Below are 13,397 nucleotides of genomic sequence, written 5' to 3'. Positions count from 1 at the left end.
CCATGTACTTAGCAACACTCCTGCCCTAAAAACCCACACACACTTGCACACACACACACTTGGAAATGAGCATGCCAAATGCCATCACCATGGCGATAACCCTTTGCCTGGATCGAGTGTGGTGGGCAGACTGCTCCCAGGGTTACCGTGCCAACAGCAGGAAACAAGTTTCACATTGCTGCTCTTTCCTCAATTCCCAGACTCACTTCCTTTCACAAAAGACACACGGGCGTGCACGCACACGCACACACACACACACACATGCCTTGGGACCCCCCCCCCCCATCTGAGCGGCAGTGACTGAAAGCAGCTCATGTGGTATTTAGGAAACAACAGATGAGGTGGTTCACTGCTGGTCGTAGTTTCACCCACATCCGAAACAGAGGAGCGTAGGACAGGTACGTGAAAACACACAGCCAGCTATACCGACCGGCTTTCTGACTGTGAGTAGGAGGGGGCCTAATGGTTAGAGACACGTCCTGGCAACTGAGACCACACGGATTTGATCTCCACACCAGCTGTTTGGTACAATGTCTTTAAGGAAGAAGCTGAAACCAAAAACCACTCGAGATACAAGAATCAGATAAACGGTTAAAAACAAACCTGCTGTTTAAGTTACAATCCTGAAGATCATTGTCTGTGTTAAATTTACTGACTTCATTTATGACATGTGGTGATTGCGGTAGTATCTGAGCCTGTCGAATAACAGAGATAACTGGGCATCCGGGTAGCGTTGCGGTCTATTCCATTGCCTACCAACATGGGGATCGCCGGTTCGAATCCCCGTGTTACCTCCGACACAATTGGCTGTGTCTGCAGGTGGCAAGCCGGACGTAGTTATGTGTCCTGGTCGCTGTACTAGCGCCTCCTCACGTCGGTCGGGGTGCCTGTTCGGGGGGAGGGAGAGGGGGAATAGCGTGATCCTCCCATGCGCTATGTCCTCCTGGTGAAACCCCTCACTGTCAGGTGAAAAGAAGCGGCTGGCGACTCCACATGTATCGGAGGAGAGGCACGTGGTAGTCTGCAGCCCTCCCCGGATCAGCAGAGGGGGGTGGAGCAGCGACAGGAAGGCTCGGAAGAGTAGGGTTATAGGCCGGATACAATTGGGGAGAAAAAATTTAATTAAAAAAAAAACTCCTTATTTACATATATTCATGGATTAGCTACAGTCTGAAATATTCCAGGCATAGAAACGATCAAAAAGCGACGTGCATTTGCACGTAACTCTTCCAAGATGATCAGATGAGCGGCGGCGGCGCGCAGGGAGTTGCCTCAGCACATCTCCTTTTAACCACGCGGGGAACAGCTTGTCCCCGGGGCAAAACATTTGGCGTCTCACTTTGTGGCGTGTCGCTGAGACAATCAAGCCTTCTACATTACCCAGAGCGTGTCACCGTCACCAGAGATCAGGGGAGTTTGGCAAACACCAGCCGCGCTCAACACCAACAAACACAACCACAGGTCTTCATAAGGCAGAGCTGGCCTTCTATTTTTAAACGGGCAGCTGAGTTTAGCTTTACCTTTCCGCGGCTATCTTCAGATGCGGAGTAAGTAAGGTAATCCTGCGTCGGTGACGGCGGTCGGGAGTTTGCTGAGAGGCAACTGTCACTCGAGTGTAGCAAATACTACGGCTTAGCAGTTCAACGTGTCATTCCGTTCATTTCTTTTTAGCTCGATGGAAAAAGATAGACGGGGGTCGTGGGGGGGGGGGGCAAGGCAACGGCATTAAGCCGTAACCCTGTCCTGCGTTTGACAAACAGCCCCCCCTTGCAGGGTTGGAGTAAAGGCTGCAACGAAGTGCACGCATGAAAGTGGGGATTTCATTTAGGTTTATTTATTGGATCCCCCCCCCCCCCCCCAATTGTACTTGGCCAATTACCCGACTCTCCGGAGTCATCCCGGTCGCTGTTCCACCCCCCTCTGCTGATCCGGGGGAGGGCTGCAGACCACCACATGCCTCTCCTCCGATACATGTGGAGTCGCCAGCCACTTCTTTTCACCTGACAGGGAGGAGTTTCGCCAGGGGGACGTAGCGCATGGGAGGATCACGTTATTCCCCTCGGTTTCCCCTTCCCCCTTGAACAGGTGCCCCAACCGACCAGAGGAGGCGCTAGTGCAGCGACCAGGACACATACCCACATCTGGCTTCCCACCCGCAGATACGGCCAGTTGTGTCTGTAGGGACGCCCGATCAAGCCGGTGGTAACACCGGGATTCGAGCTAGCGATCCCCGTGCTGGTAGGCAACGGAATAGCCCGTTACGCTACCCCCGTTTAGGTTTATATTAATGGCATGAGGCAGGATTTAAAACCACCCATATGTTAAAACCCTTAAGCTCCACATGCAATCATACTGGTCAGGAACTATGACCGCTCCAGTTCAGTAGAGGAAATTCATATGAAACAATGAACCATGGGAAATACTCGAGTCTATCCCAAACAGCTTACATATATAGGTCTGCTGTTCTCAGTAGATCTACACGTCCTTTTTTTGCCATAAACACTGTTCTGTCATTTCACAAACTGGACCCGTTGTGTCATCATTGAAAAACAGGATAATTCTTCTTTTTGTGCTTTGCTGCTGTTGATGGTCGTCACGGTAGGTCGGTCAGACACTGAGACCAAGACGGGTTTCTACACCAGTCCGTGTGATGAATTTAAGCCCAGAGTGATGCTGAGAGTTCAGCACCAACGTCAGCAATGTCGCTTTGCCTTATTAGCATGGAAGCTGCAACACTGCTCCCTCATCAGTGTTTATTTTCTAAAACAGCAAGTCCTTCACTTGATATCTACTGTCAGTGATTGGTAGGTAGACTAGATACCTTACCTGACTTGCAGAGAGACTTTGACACACCTTCTCCTACCTGCAATTAAACACTATGTAATACTTTCGTTCAAAACAGGTGACATAATGCAGCTCAGAAACAGCTCTCTGATTCTCTTCTGTTACAAAAAGGGTTCAATTCAACGTCATCCTTTAACCCAGCTGATTAACAAGCCTTTTGAACCCTGCTTTTAGAAACACTGGTGTTGGACTGTAGCTCAACCTGTAGATGGAGCTATAGATCCCCTTCATAACAAACAGCACATGAGAGACACACACAGTGGGAGGACGTTTGTCCGGCTGTACGCCTGCCTGCAAAACGCTAGAGGGCAGCAGCTCCTCATCAGGCCCCATAAGTCACATCCCCGTCAGTCCCCATCAGTCCCCATAGTGCTCTGACCACACAGTTCAAGCCTGGCATGAGCTGCAGGATTTCTCGGTTTGACCTCCCCTCTGAGCGCTCTTGTTCTATTCTTTTTTTTTAAAATAAATTTATTTCTGATTTTCCTCACAATTTAGTGGCCAATCGACCCCTATTTTAGTTCAAACACCCACCCTTGTACTGCATCTCTCCGGCTGGCATTCACGAAGGAGACGCCTCGCCACGTTCGTGACGAGGCGGAACCAGGCCGAACCACTGCTTTTTCCCCCACACACACAGATATGCATTCATGTGACGAACACAAGCCGACTCCGCCCCCCTCTCGGAGACAGCATTGCCAATTATCGCTGCTTCATCGAGTCCGGCCATAGTTGGATCTGACGAGACCTGGGCGTGAACCCCGGTCCCCAGTGGGTCTTGTCCTATTCTCTTCACAGCCAAGTCTGTGGGAAGGATGCCGGGGGTGGCGTCATCTTGATTCCAAGGAAAGTCAACCGGATAAAGCTGGCGTTTGTGCTAAAGCACTTTTGGGGAACCCCAAAAGGCCAGGGTGAGTGGGGCCGGGCAGAGGGTTGGATGCAAAGGAATACAGGTGGTGGGGGGTGGGGGCTTCTCTGTAGTCGAGTGGCTGCAGCGCACCGCTGTATGACCACGTGGTCACAACGTCGCCGAATCCAGCCGGCGACCTTCGTTGCATGTCATCCCCCCGTCTTCCCTGTCTATCTATACTGCTACTATCAAATAAAGGAGAAATGCCAAAAAAATCATCTTTAAAAAAAGCAAGTGGAGGTGGTAGGGTTTGAGGGTGTGTGCGCACGGGGGGGGGGGGTCAAGACACCCAAGAATTATCCTGAGTCACGGTGTTCTGGAACATTGGCAAACTCCCACTGTCCACACCAGCTGGGACAACACACTCACTATCACATGGAAACAAACAAACAGACACAGACACATACACACACACACACACACACACACACACACACACACACACACAGAACAAGAACACAACATCTTTGCACACAGCAATGTGAAATAAAGCTAAAAAATCCTGCAGTCTCCACCTGATCTCCAGCGGTGCCGTGGTTCTGTGAGGGAGTCTATGTCAGCCAATCACAGTGCACCACTGGTATTATGGGGTTGAGGACTCCCACCATCGTCTGTAAACATGTTGTGGTGGTTTCCATGGTGACACAAAGGGAGGACTACAGACAGCGTAACACATACATGTATCCCCCTGAGTCGAAAGCTCTTAAGATAAAAAAGTGACTTCTACAGAAAGCATTTGTAACTAGTGTGTGTGTGTGTGTGTGTGTGTGCGTGTATATGTATGAGTGTGTATGTGTGTACACGTGTTCATATGTGTGTGCACAAGCACACATACACCAACTTTGCACTGGGAAACCGTTGTTGGATGACATCCCAGACTGCTTTGGGAGTGGTGAATCATGATGTCACTCCCTTAAAGCGTGTGTGTATGGATGTGTGTATGTGCATGTGTTTGTGTGTAGGTGTGTGTATGTTTTTATCAGATCCAGCCTATTGTGTGGACTTAATGAACTATTGCCTTGTGCGTGTGTGGGCAAATGTACATATGTCGTGTGTCAGTGTGCACTTTTTTTTGTGTTTTATATATATATATGTGTATGTGTGTGTGTGTGTGTGTGTGGTGGTGGTGAGGGAGTGTCCGGAGCGGGGTGGGGGGTTGGGTAGGGGGGTTCTATTGTCAAGACTAACCTTGGATGCAATTGAGTGTATTGGAAACTTTTCACTTGCACATAGCAACACCAACCTCTGTTTGAGAGTCGTGTGTTTGTTCGCATGTGCAATGTGTTTGTTCACATGTGCATGTGTTCGTTCGCATGTGCATGTGCATGTGCATGTGCAACTGCATATGTGTGCATGCGAGTGTGCATAAGAACACAAGCATGCCGGCTTTTGTGGTTGGCATAGGTACCTATGAGCAGCAAGGGCGTCTTTCCCCGTCAGGTCAAGGTTCCTTCTGTGACCTCATTTCCTGTTGAATCAGCCGAACAGGATGATGTCATGCTATTCCAAACCCAGAGAAGGAAAAACAACTCCGAGCAGAAACCCCCTTGCACCTCAGAGACCATTACCCTTTTTCTGTCCAGTGGTCTCTCCTCCCTTTCTCTCTCTCTCTGTTGCTCTTCCTCTCTAAGTCTCTGTGAAATCTTTTTGTTTTTCCTCCGACAGCTCTATGAAAAAAAACCCTCCTCTCCCCTGCTGTGTCAAACAGATACTCATTCATCCCCCCTTTCAGTTTCCCTGTTCCTGTTTCCCTTCTTTATGCAACTTTTCTATTTCCTTTCTACCACTTTTTCTCCCCATTTTCCCAGGCTTCCTGCATCAAAAAGAAACCGCTCACGATCAAAAGATCACAAATCTGACTCACGGAGCTGGCTACAGGATTACTGCGGTAATACCTCAGCCCCAGGTGTGCATAGCTGGCTACACGGAAGAGTGGGTATCACATCAGTACTGGTGTGTTGTTCTCCTTCCAATCAGTACACATACAGAAGAAGAAAAAATGGACAAGAACAACACAAAAAGACCACTAAAGAGTTACTTTGTAATCACACCGGTTGAAACGGCAACTAATAAAGTACATTTTATTTTTCCCAGCTGGTTAGAATGTATCCCTAATCAATCAGGTTATTTGGCTGAACTTTCCTATTGTGCAATAACATTTGCACTCGCTGCACCAACACCACACCTTAGAACCAGTCTAAACTTGGCTAAGCTACCCGAGACAAGTAATAAATCCATAACAGTTGGCAAAAACACCCCAACTAGCCTCGCATCTAATCAAGCCATCAGTGCAGCAGCTCATGCCTCAAGAGAAGGTGTCTGTGTGTGTGTGTGTGTGTCTGTGTGTGTGTGTGTGTGTGTGTGTGTGTGTGTGTGTGTGTGTGTGTCTGTTAGTCATGTTACCAGTGGCTGTTGTGAAACACCCCTCTGAAACAAACACACACGTCAAATATAGCTAAAGAGAAACATGCCATCAAAATCCAAATATCCATCCATCCATCACTGCTTATCCTGCTCTCAGGGTCGCAGGGATGCTGGAACCTATCCCAGCAGTCACTGGGCGGCAGGCGGGGAGACACCCTGGACGGGTCACCAGGCCATCAGAGGGCCCACACACACACACACACACACACACACACACACACACACACACACCAAGGGACAATTTAGTATGGCCAATTCACCTGATCTACATGTCTTTGGACTGTGGGAGGAAACCGGAGCCCCCAGAGGAAACCCACACAGACACGGGGAGAACATGCAAACTCCACACAGAGGACGACCTGGGATGACCCCCAAGGTTGGACAACCCAGGGACTCGAATCCAGGACCTTCTTGCTATGAGGCAACCGCGCTAACCACTGCACCATCATGCCGCCCAAAAAAAATCCCTAAAAAAAAAAATCCCAATATATGATAGATGATCTCCATAAACAGGGACAGGAGAAAGAGACAGAGAAAAAGAAAGAGGACGGCTTTACTGATTGTTCTCAAAACAGTCACCGATCTACAATGCCACAGACGACACAAAATGCATCCGATAATCTTGGCTCAATCCTCCAGTGCTCTAGCATCATCTACCTGCTCTGAATTTCACTGGCCAGGCCTGGCCCCTGATATGAGCTGGCTTCCCCTGTCTCCATGGAGATGAATGGGTGCAGTCTGACAGCTACAGAAAGCACTGTATTACTCCATCAGCACGATCACGATTACACAAAAATCCATTTACACACACACACACACACACACACACACACACACACACACACACACACACACACACACACACACACACCGATACACACATATACAGAGATGCTACAGAGTGAGGCCAATATCCTCCCCGGGGGCTGAAAAGTACTACCCATGGAAGCCAAGGCTGTGCAAAGCGACACACTGACACACGCACAGAAACACATCTTCGAGGTTTAATGCGTGTGTGAGTGGATGGGCATGAGAGCATGCGAGGATCTGCTTGCATGCGTGGGGCTCGCCTCGTTTACAGTTTGATTGGCAGTTTAATATACAATCGAGCTAAGGGGTGGGGAGGGTGTTGGAGAATATTAGCATAATTCCCAGAGTGCCAGAGCTGGTGTTGGGTGTCAGAGAGCTATTCCCAAACTCAGCTGTGACCCACAGTAGCACTGGGTCAACTTACCTTCGGGCCAACACACACGCACACGCACACACACACATGAACACGCACAAACACACAAATGAACATTCATATTCACAGAAAAAAAAACACACATGCATACATATACTCACATAAAACACAAATATATGTTCAAATACATAGGCAAACACAAACACACACATGCACATGTACACACAGACACACACTGGCACCTGGAAATGTGAGTGTGCTCATGCTCATGCACACGCAGGTCCATTTACACTGTGGCGACAGTGAGTCTGTTAGCAGGATGCCATAGTACAGCGGGGGGGCGGGGGCCGGACAGATATAGGTCCCCCTCACACCTAGCTCTGTCATGACCGTGTGTATGTGAGAAGGTAACGATACCATTAACACGAGGTCTGCCAACAGCCTGCCATCGGGGCCCACGCACACCCTCCACCCTCCCCCTATCCCCACTCCCCTTCCCGCTGCGCTCCAATCGGCACCTCTCGTTTGCTTGCCCTGCCCGCCACACGGCAACAACACTCAAACACGCACCCAAAATAACACTGCGGCCAATCACGGGACAGAGGCTGGCCGGGGGGGGGGGCACTTAGACTGATTCCTTGACCATGTGACAGAGGGGACAGACAAACAGGATGAGAAAAAAAAAGGAGAACACAGAGAGGGAAGACAAATGACCCAGTTAAATAGGAGCAAAGTAGAAGTAAGAGGAGATGAGAGCGAGGCACAGGAGCAGGAGAAAGACTTGAGGGAAGATGAGGGGGGGGCGGGGGCGGGGGGCGCGGGGGGGTTAGACGGAAGATGGAGGAGGAATCAGACAGAGTGATGATGTTGTTAGGGTGCTGGCTGTTCTTTTCCGAATGCGCCGGCTACCATGGTTACCTCATAAATAGGTGCCCTACATATCAGTAGGGCGTAAGGTTACATAGCCTGATAAATAAACATGGGTGCACACACACACACACACACACACACACACCTCTAACCGCACAAGTAAACATGATGACAGGAGAGCAGAAAGATAAGCAAATGAGCAAAGATTACAGCAGAGATGAAGGAAGAGCCATGGTGGGCAAAACAATCTCCTTTCAATCCAATGCTAGTGTGTGTGTGTGTGTGTGTGTGTGTGTGTGTGTGCGCATGCATGAGTGTGTGTCCATGCGTGTGTGTGTGTGTGTGTGTGTGTGTGTGCATGTGTGTGTATGTGTGTCTGGGTGTGTCTGGATGTGTGTGTGTGTGTAGGTGCATGCATGCATGTGTGTGTGCCTGGGTGTGTCTGGGTGTGTGTGTGTGTGCATGCGTGCGAGTGTGTGTGTGTGGATGTGATTTTTCTGTCTTTCACACACCATTAGTTAAACCCATAATGTGCCGTTGAACACCCACAACAGAGGAGCGGCTGAGTTGCCCTCTCGACTTCACTCGCTGCAGTGTTGGCGCCACTCACACCCACACAAAACACACAAACGCATAAACACAGACACACACACACACATGCTCCAATTCTCGCCCTTGTTTTGTCTCTCTCACTCTCTTTAGCACAACCCTAAATTACCCCTAAATGTTCCCTAGGGAGGAGAGCACAACCAACACTCTCACACACACACACACACACACACACACACACACACACACACACACACACACACACACACACACACAAACACACTCACATACACGAACGAGTGCACACTTCTGCAGAACCAAACATAGGCACTAACCATGAAAAACCAACAGAGACACTCCTAGCACAAAGAGCTGCTCCATTCCATAGTGTAGCACTCCGTTCCATGGTTTGAAGTGCCAGCCCCCTGTTCCATTCCAGGTATAGAGACTGTATCAGCATGTTTATCAGTTAACGAATAGCGTTTATCGTGGCCCATAAAACCCGTTTAGAGCCGCTGGCCCAGTTCTGTAGCAGTGTGGAAGAAACAAATCTTACCTGACCTTTTCAAATGGCACAATTACGAAACGAAACAATGACGTCTTTCCATTTATTTGTCTGGCTGTGTCAATCTAAAACCGCCTGCCAAGCCGTCACGTAGCGTCTATTACTCAGTCCATCTCAATCTGTCTGTCTATCTGTAAGCATGTAACGCTTACACAAATGGAGCTATATTCATAAATCTGTGCATTAGGATTGCACAATTATCACAAATGAAATTTTAACCCATTTATTTTGCTGTATATTGTAATCATGGTTGTCATTCATGATAAATCACGGTTTTCATCTCTTGCCTCAACATCCTGACCGCTTTAAGGAATAGTGGACATTCTACACTAAATGTCTCAGTGTTGTGATACGACATCATACTAGCATTATTATTATCGGTGGAAAATAAAATGAGAGCAAATGATCACATCATTATTAGGGCAGCCATGCTAAATGTGTAAGTCTCCATCTGCCAGCCTGTCCAGCTGCCGGTAACTGTTTCTGTCTGTCTGTCTGTCTGTCTGTCTATCCATCCATCTGTCTGTGTGTCTCTGTCTGTCTGTGCATCACTCACCCTGATCACCTCGGGAGTCTGCTGGATGAGGAGAGTTGAACCATTTTCTCTCACGTTAACATGGTCACTGACGACATCAGCAGCATCTCTGGCAGTGGGGCTGACAACAGGGACAGGTAATTCAGGTGTAGCCACGGGTGTAGGAACAGCTGGAAATGGGGAGGCAGCTAGGCTGGAAGAGGCTGATGGACCAAGGTCAGGGCTGTGACCAGATGTTGAGGCTGTTTCAGCTTTAGAGGCCTCTATAACTTCAGGGGTAGCGTTTGTTTTACTCTCAGCTATAACAGTAGGAGTAAGTAGAGCAGGAGGGGCAACAGTAGGTGTAGGTTGAGGTGGAGGTCCAGGTATTACCACAGACACAGCTTCAGATTGAGGGGGAATAGGAGTAGGCACAGGGGGAGGCACAGGCGGAGCTGCAGAGGTGTGTTCGCGTGATTCGGGGGGATGCGGTAGCATATCTATGCTCCGTGGAGGGGACTCTACTCTGCCAGCAGTGGCCAGTGTATCTTGCAGGAGTCTCATCACCTCCTTCTCCTTCCCGCTGCTCCTCTCAGAGCTCCCTGTACTCCCTGCTCCAGACTCCACCAGCTCCTGGGCAAAGCTCTCAATGCTTTCAAGGATCCTAAGCAGCAGTGCACCGTCATCCGCCTCTTCTACGGTATCTTCGGAGTTCTCAGACTGGGGAGGCCCAGACACAAAGCCCTGGGAGGTCCTGGTGGTAGGACTGTTGGCAGTGAGGTGGCTGGCTGGTTTCTGGACCTGGGACTGGATATGGGAAGAAGGCTGGGACGGGGCCTGGCTGGAGTTGATCCCAAGACCTGCTTCTCTCCTCCTGGTCTTGGCAGGGAGCGGAGGCTCAGTGTCCCTGGGGTGGCTCATACTCTGAGACAGATTTTCTAAATCCATCAGCAGCTTGTCGATGTCGTCATTCCTGTGTGGGACAGTTTTAGGAGCTGAAGCAGTCACTTGGGCAGGCCAGGTAGGGCTGTGGCTCGTTTTGGATGGTGGAGTATTTGATGGAATCTGGAGTGCATGTGGTTCAAATAAATGTGTATTTTGACCAAATGCTGTTCCATTTCTGTTCTGCGAGGTGGTATATCTGTCCGTTACATCTCTGGTCAAGGTGTGTGTCTGTTGTGGGGAGTTTTCTTGACTCTTGCCCAAATCTGCTTCCTCCTCAATGTAGAGAGCCTCCATGGGGGACAGTGGAGGAGTCTGAGTGTACGGTGGGGTTGGAGAGGTTCGAAGTGGAGATTGCGTTGGGGACTTGGAGGAGGCAGGCAGACAGTGTGCGAGCAATGGGGGAGAAAGTGTGTGTTGTTTGCTGGAAGGAGTGTGTGTATGCTGTAGTCCATTAGTAAGCGGAGCCATTTTGGAAACCTGGACCGGTTTAGTGTGGCCAAATTCTTTCAGAGAAGAAGAGGAGTTGGAAGATGAAGAGGAGTGAGTTGGAGTTGGAACAATTTTAGGGATTGGTGGCGAATGCACCACATCTTCGTAGCGGGGGGGTTGCTCATTACCGAAGATTGGTGAGAAGGGCCCCTGCTGGATGGAGTGGAGGCTGCTGACCAGCTCTGCCAACTCACTGTGGCCATTTCCAGGTGTGCCCTGGCCTCCTTGCCCACTCCCTCCAAGCCCCCCAGCTCCCTCCAGCTCAAGGGGCAGTCTCTTCAGGTAGGAGCTGAGTCTGGTCATCACAGTGCGGTATACACTCTCAGGACTTGCCCCCTCATCATCTGACCCCCCACTACCGCTCCCTGGGCCCTTGTGCCTGATACACTGCTTTATGATGTCTGTGCACTTCTTCAGGTCCTCTGAGCATTTCAGCAGGATGTCTAAGCAGGCCCGGATGTCCTCCCCCCCTGCAACCCCAGTGCCCCCCTCAGCCCGTGTCTTTTCCAGCAGACGGGCGATCAGGTTCTCCTCCCCCAGTGTGCTGAGGTATCGAGAGGCCACTGTGTTCAGACCCTGGTCCAACGACCCACTGCAAATGCTGGATAGGCTGCCAGTAGACCCGCCCCCCACTTTGGAAATGGTAGATAGGCTGCCTGTGCTGCCTCTCAGCTTGGTCTCCTCCAATCCCATCACTTTACTCAGGGAAAACGGAGGTAGGTTTTCATCATTGGAGGTGGCCGTGCCGTTACCCGTGACGTTAGAAGTGCCATTGGCCACACTGTTAGATGTGCAATTAGCAATGCTGTTTGCGGCGATACTGGAGCTGAAGTGACCGTAAATGATGTCCAGGTCTGTCGAACGACGGCTGAAAGAGTCAGGACGGACCTTCCGGCCCTTCCGGAAGGTGACATGGCTGGAGGAGGACAGGCGGAGCTTATCAAAGGAGAACTCTTTTATCTTGCCACTGGCCAGGTTAATGGCTTCACCGGTGATGTCTTTCAGACTGCTAGAAAAGTTGAGGTTGCCAGGGGACGCTCCTCCGCTGGGGGTCTTCTTCCCCCTCCACGGGGGGCTGTCCTCCCCCACAGACACATTACTGGTGCTGCCCGAGCGCTCTAGAGCGACACCCGCGTTAAACCCATTGTCCATGACAACACTGGTTTTTCCGTGGTGCGGGATCTGATGAGAAGCCGCGGTGATGATGCTACGCGAGTGTGTGTGCGCGTGGTTGAGGTCAACCCTCATGAGATCAGGGGTGACAAGCAGCTCGGAGCAGGTGCCACGGTGTGCCACACTGCAGTCCAGCCCCTGGGAGAGTGCCCCGCACGGCCCTGAACAATAGTGCACGGCATGCGTGTGTGCACGGCGGTCCACCACAACACTGTTGTAACAGCTTATGCTGCTCACCACCACGCGATAGGCTGCTGCCATGGCAACGGACGTCTGATGCTAGGCAGTCAACTAGGGTATAGAACAAGCAACAAACAAAAAAAAAAATCAAATTTATCAATTCCTTTTCTTCTTTTTTTTTAAATATTTGGACAAGCGTGTGTAGTCGTCTTCACAGTTCCTCGCTTAAGAAAAAAAAAAGTATATCCACAGCGTGAGTCGTCTTCTTGAACAACAGTTGTATTTCCCAGAGACCCAAACAGTGGAAGAAAACACATATTTGTTATTTCCTCAAAAGAGAACAAAGATTTCCTGCTTAAAACTCATCCCATTAAAAAAAAAAAGAAAATTGGCGTTCAGCATGTGAATGGAAATGCCAAAACCAAACAAAACCCTTCCAAGGTTGATATCCCTCCACGTCTGTAGCTATAAGAGCTTCGAAAGGTTTCCATTCCCCAGCTGAAGCACACCGTTTCTTGCCTGGAGTCCCTGGGCCTCTTAATAACAGCTGTGGGGGTCCTCCCTCTCTCTGCGGAGAAACTCTCTCTGCTTCCTCTCTAACTGCAGCTCATTAGCCGCTAATGACGGCCGCGGAGGACAGTGACACAAGAGGGAGCAGGGCTATGATCCATCCTTCCACAAAAGCCGCCCCAGGGGCCTAATCCTAGCACAGCGAGGCCTCAGCATTTCCCCCGGTTCTGGCTGTGGTTGC

At 50.1% G+C, this 13,397-nt stretch overlaps 1 protein-coding gene across 1 annotated transcript in view; it reads right to left on the bottom strand.

Moving 5' to 3' along the window:
- The window catches only part of ppp2r3a (protein phosphatase 2, regulatory subunit B'', alpha), a 30,969-nt gene extending 17,596 nt beyond the window's left edge, over window positions 1-13,373 (bottom strand). The window contains exon 1 of the mRNA XM_056296134.1: window positions 9,902-13,373. Within this exon, the coding sequence (XP_056152109.1) occupies window positions 9,902-12,727 (2,826 nt within the window). The 5' untranslated portion in view covers window positions 12,728-13,373. The remainder of the gene's footprint in view (window positions 1-9,901) is intronic.
- Window positions 13,374-13,397: the final 24 nt, after the last annotated feature.

This window comes from Lampris incognitus, chromosome 16, assembly GCF_029633865.1.
Source record: "Lampris incognitus isolate fLamInc1 chromosome 16, fLamInc1.hap2, whole genome shotgun sequence".
Taxonomy (NCBI): Eukaryota; Metazoa; Chordata; class Actinopteri; order Lampriformes; family Lampridae; genus Lampris; species Lampris incognitus.
The sequence above is the reverse complement of the archived record's forward strand: the minus strand, read 5'-3'. Positions and strand labels throughout refer to the sequence as shown.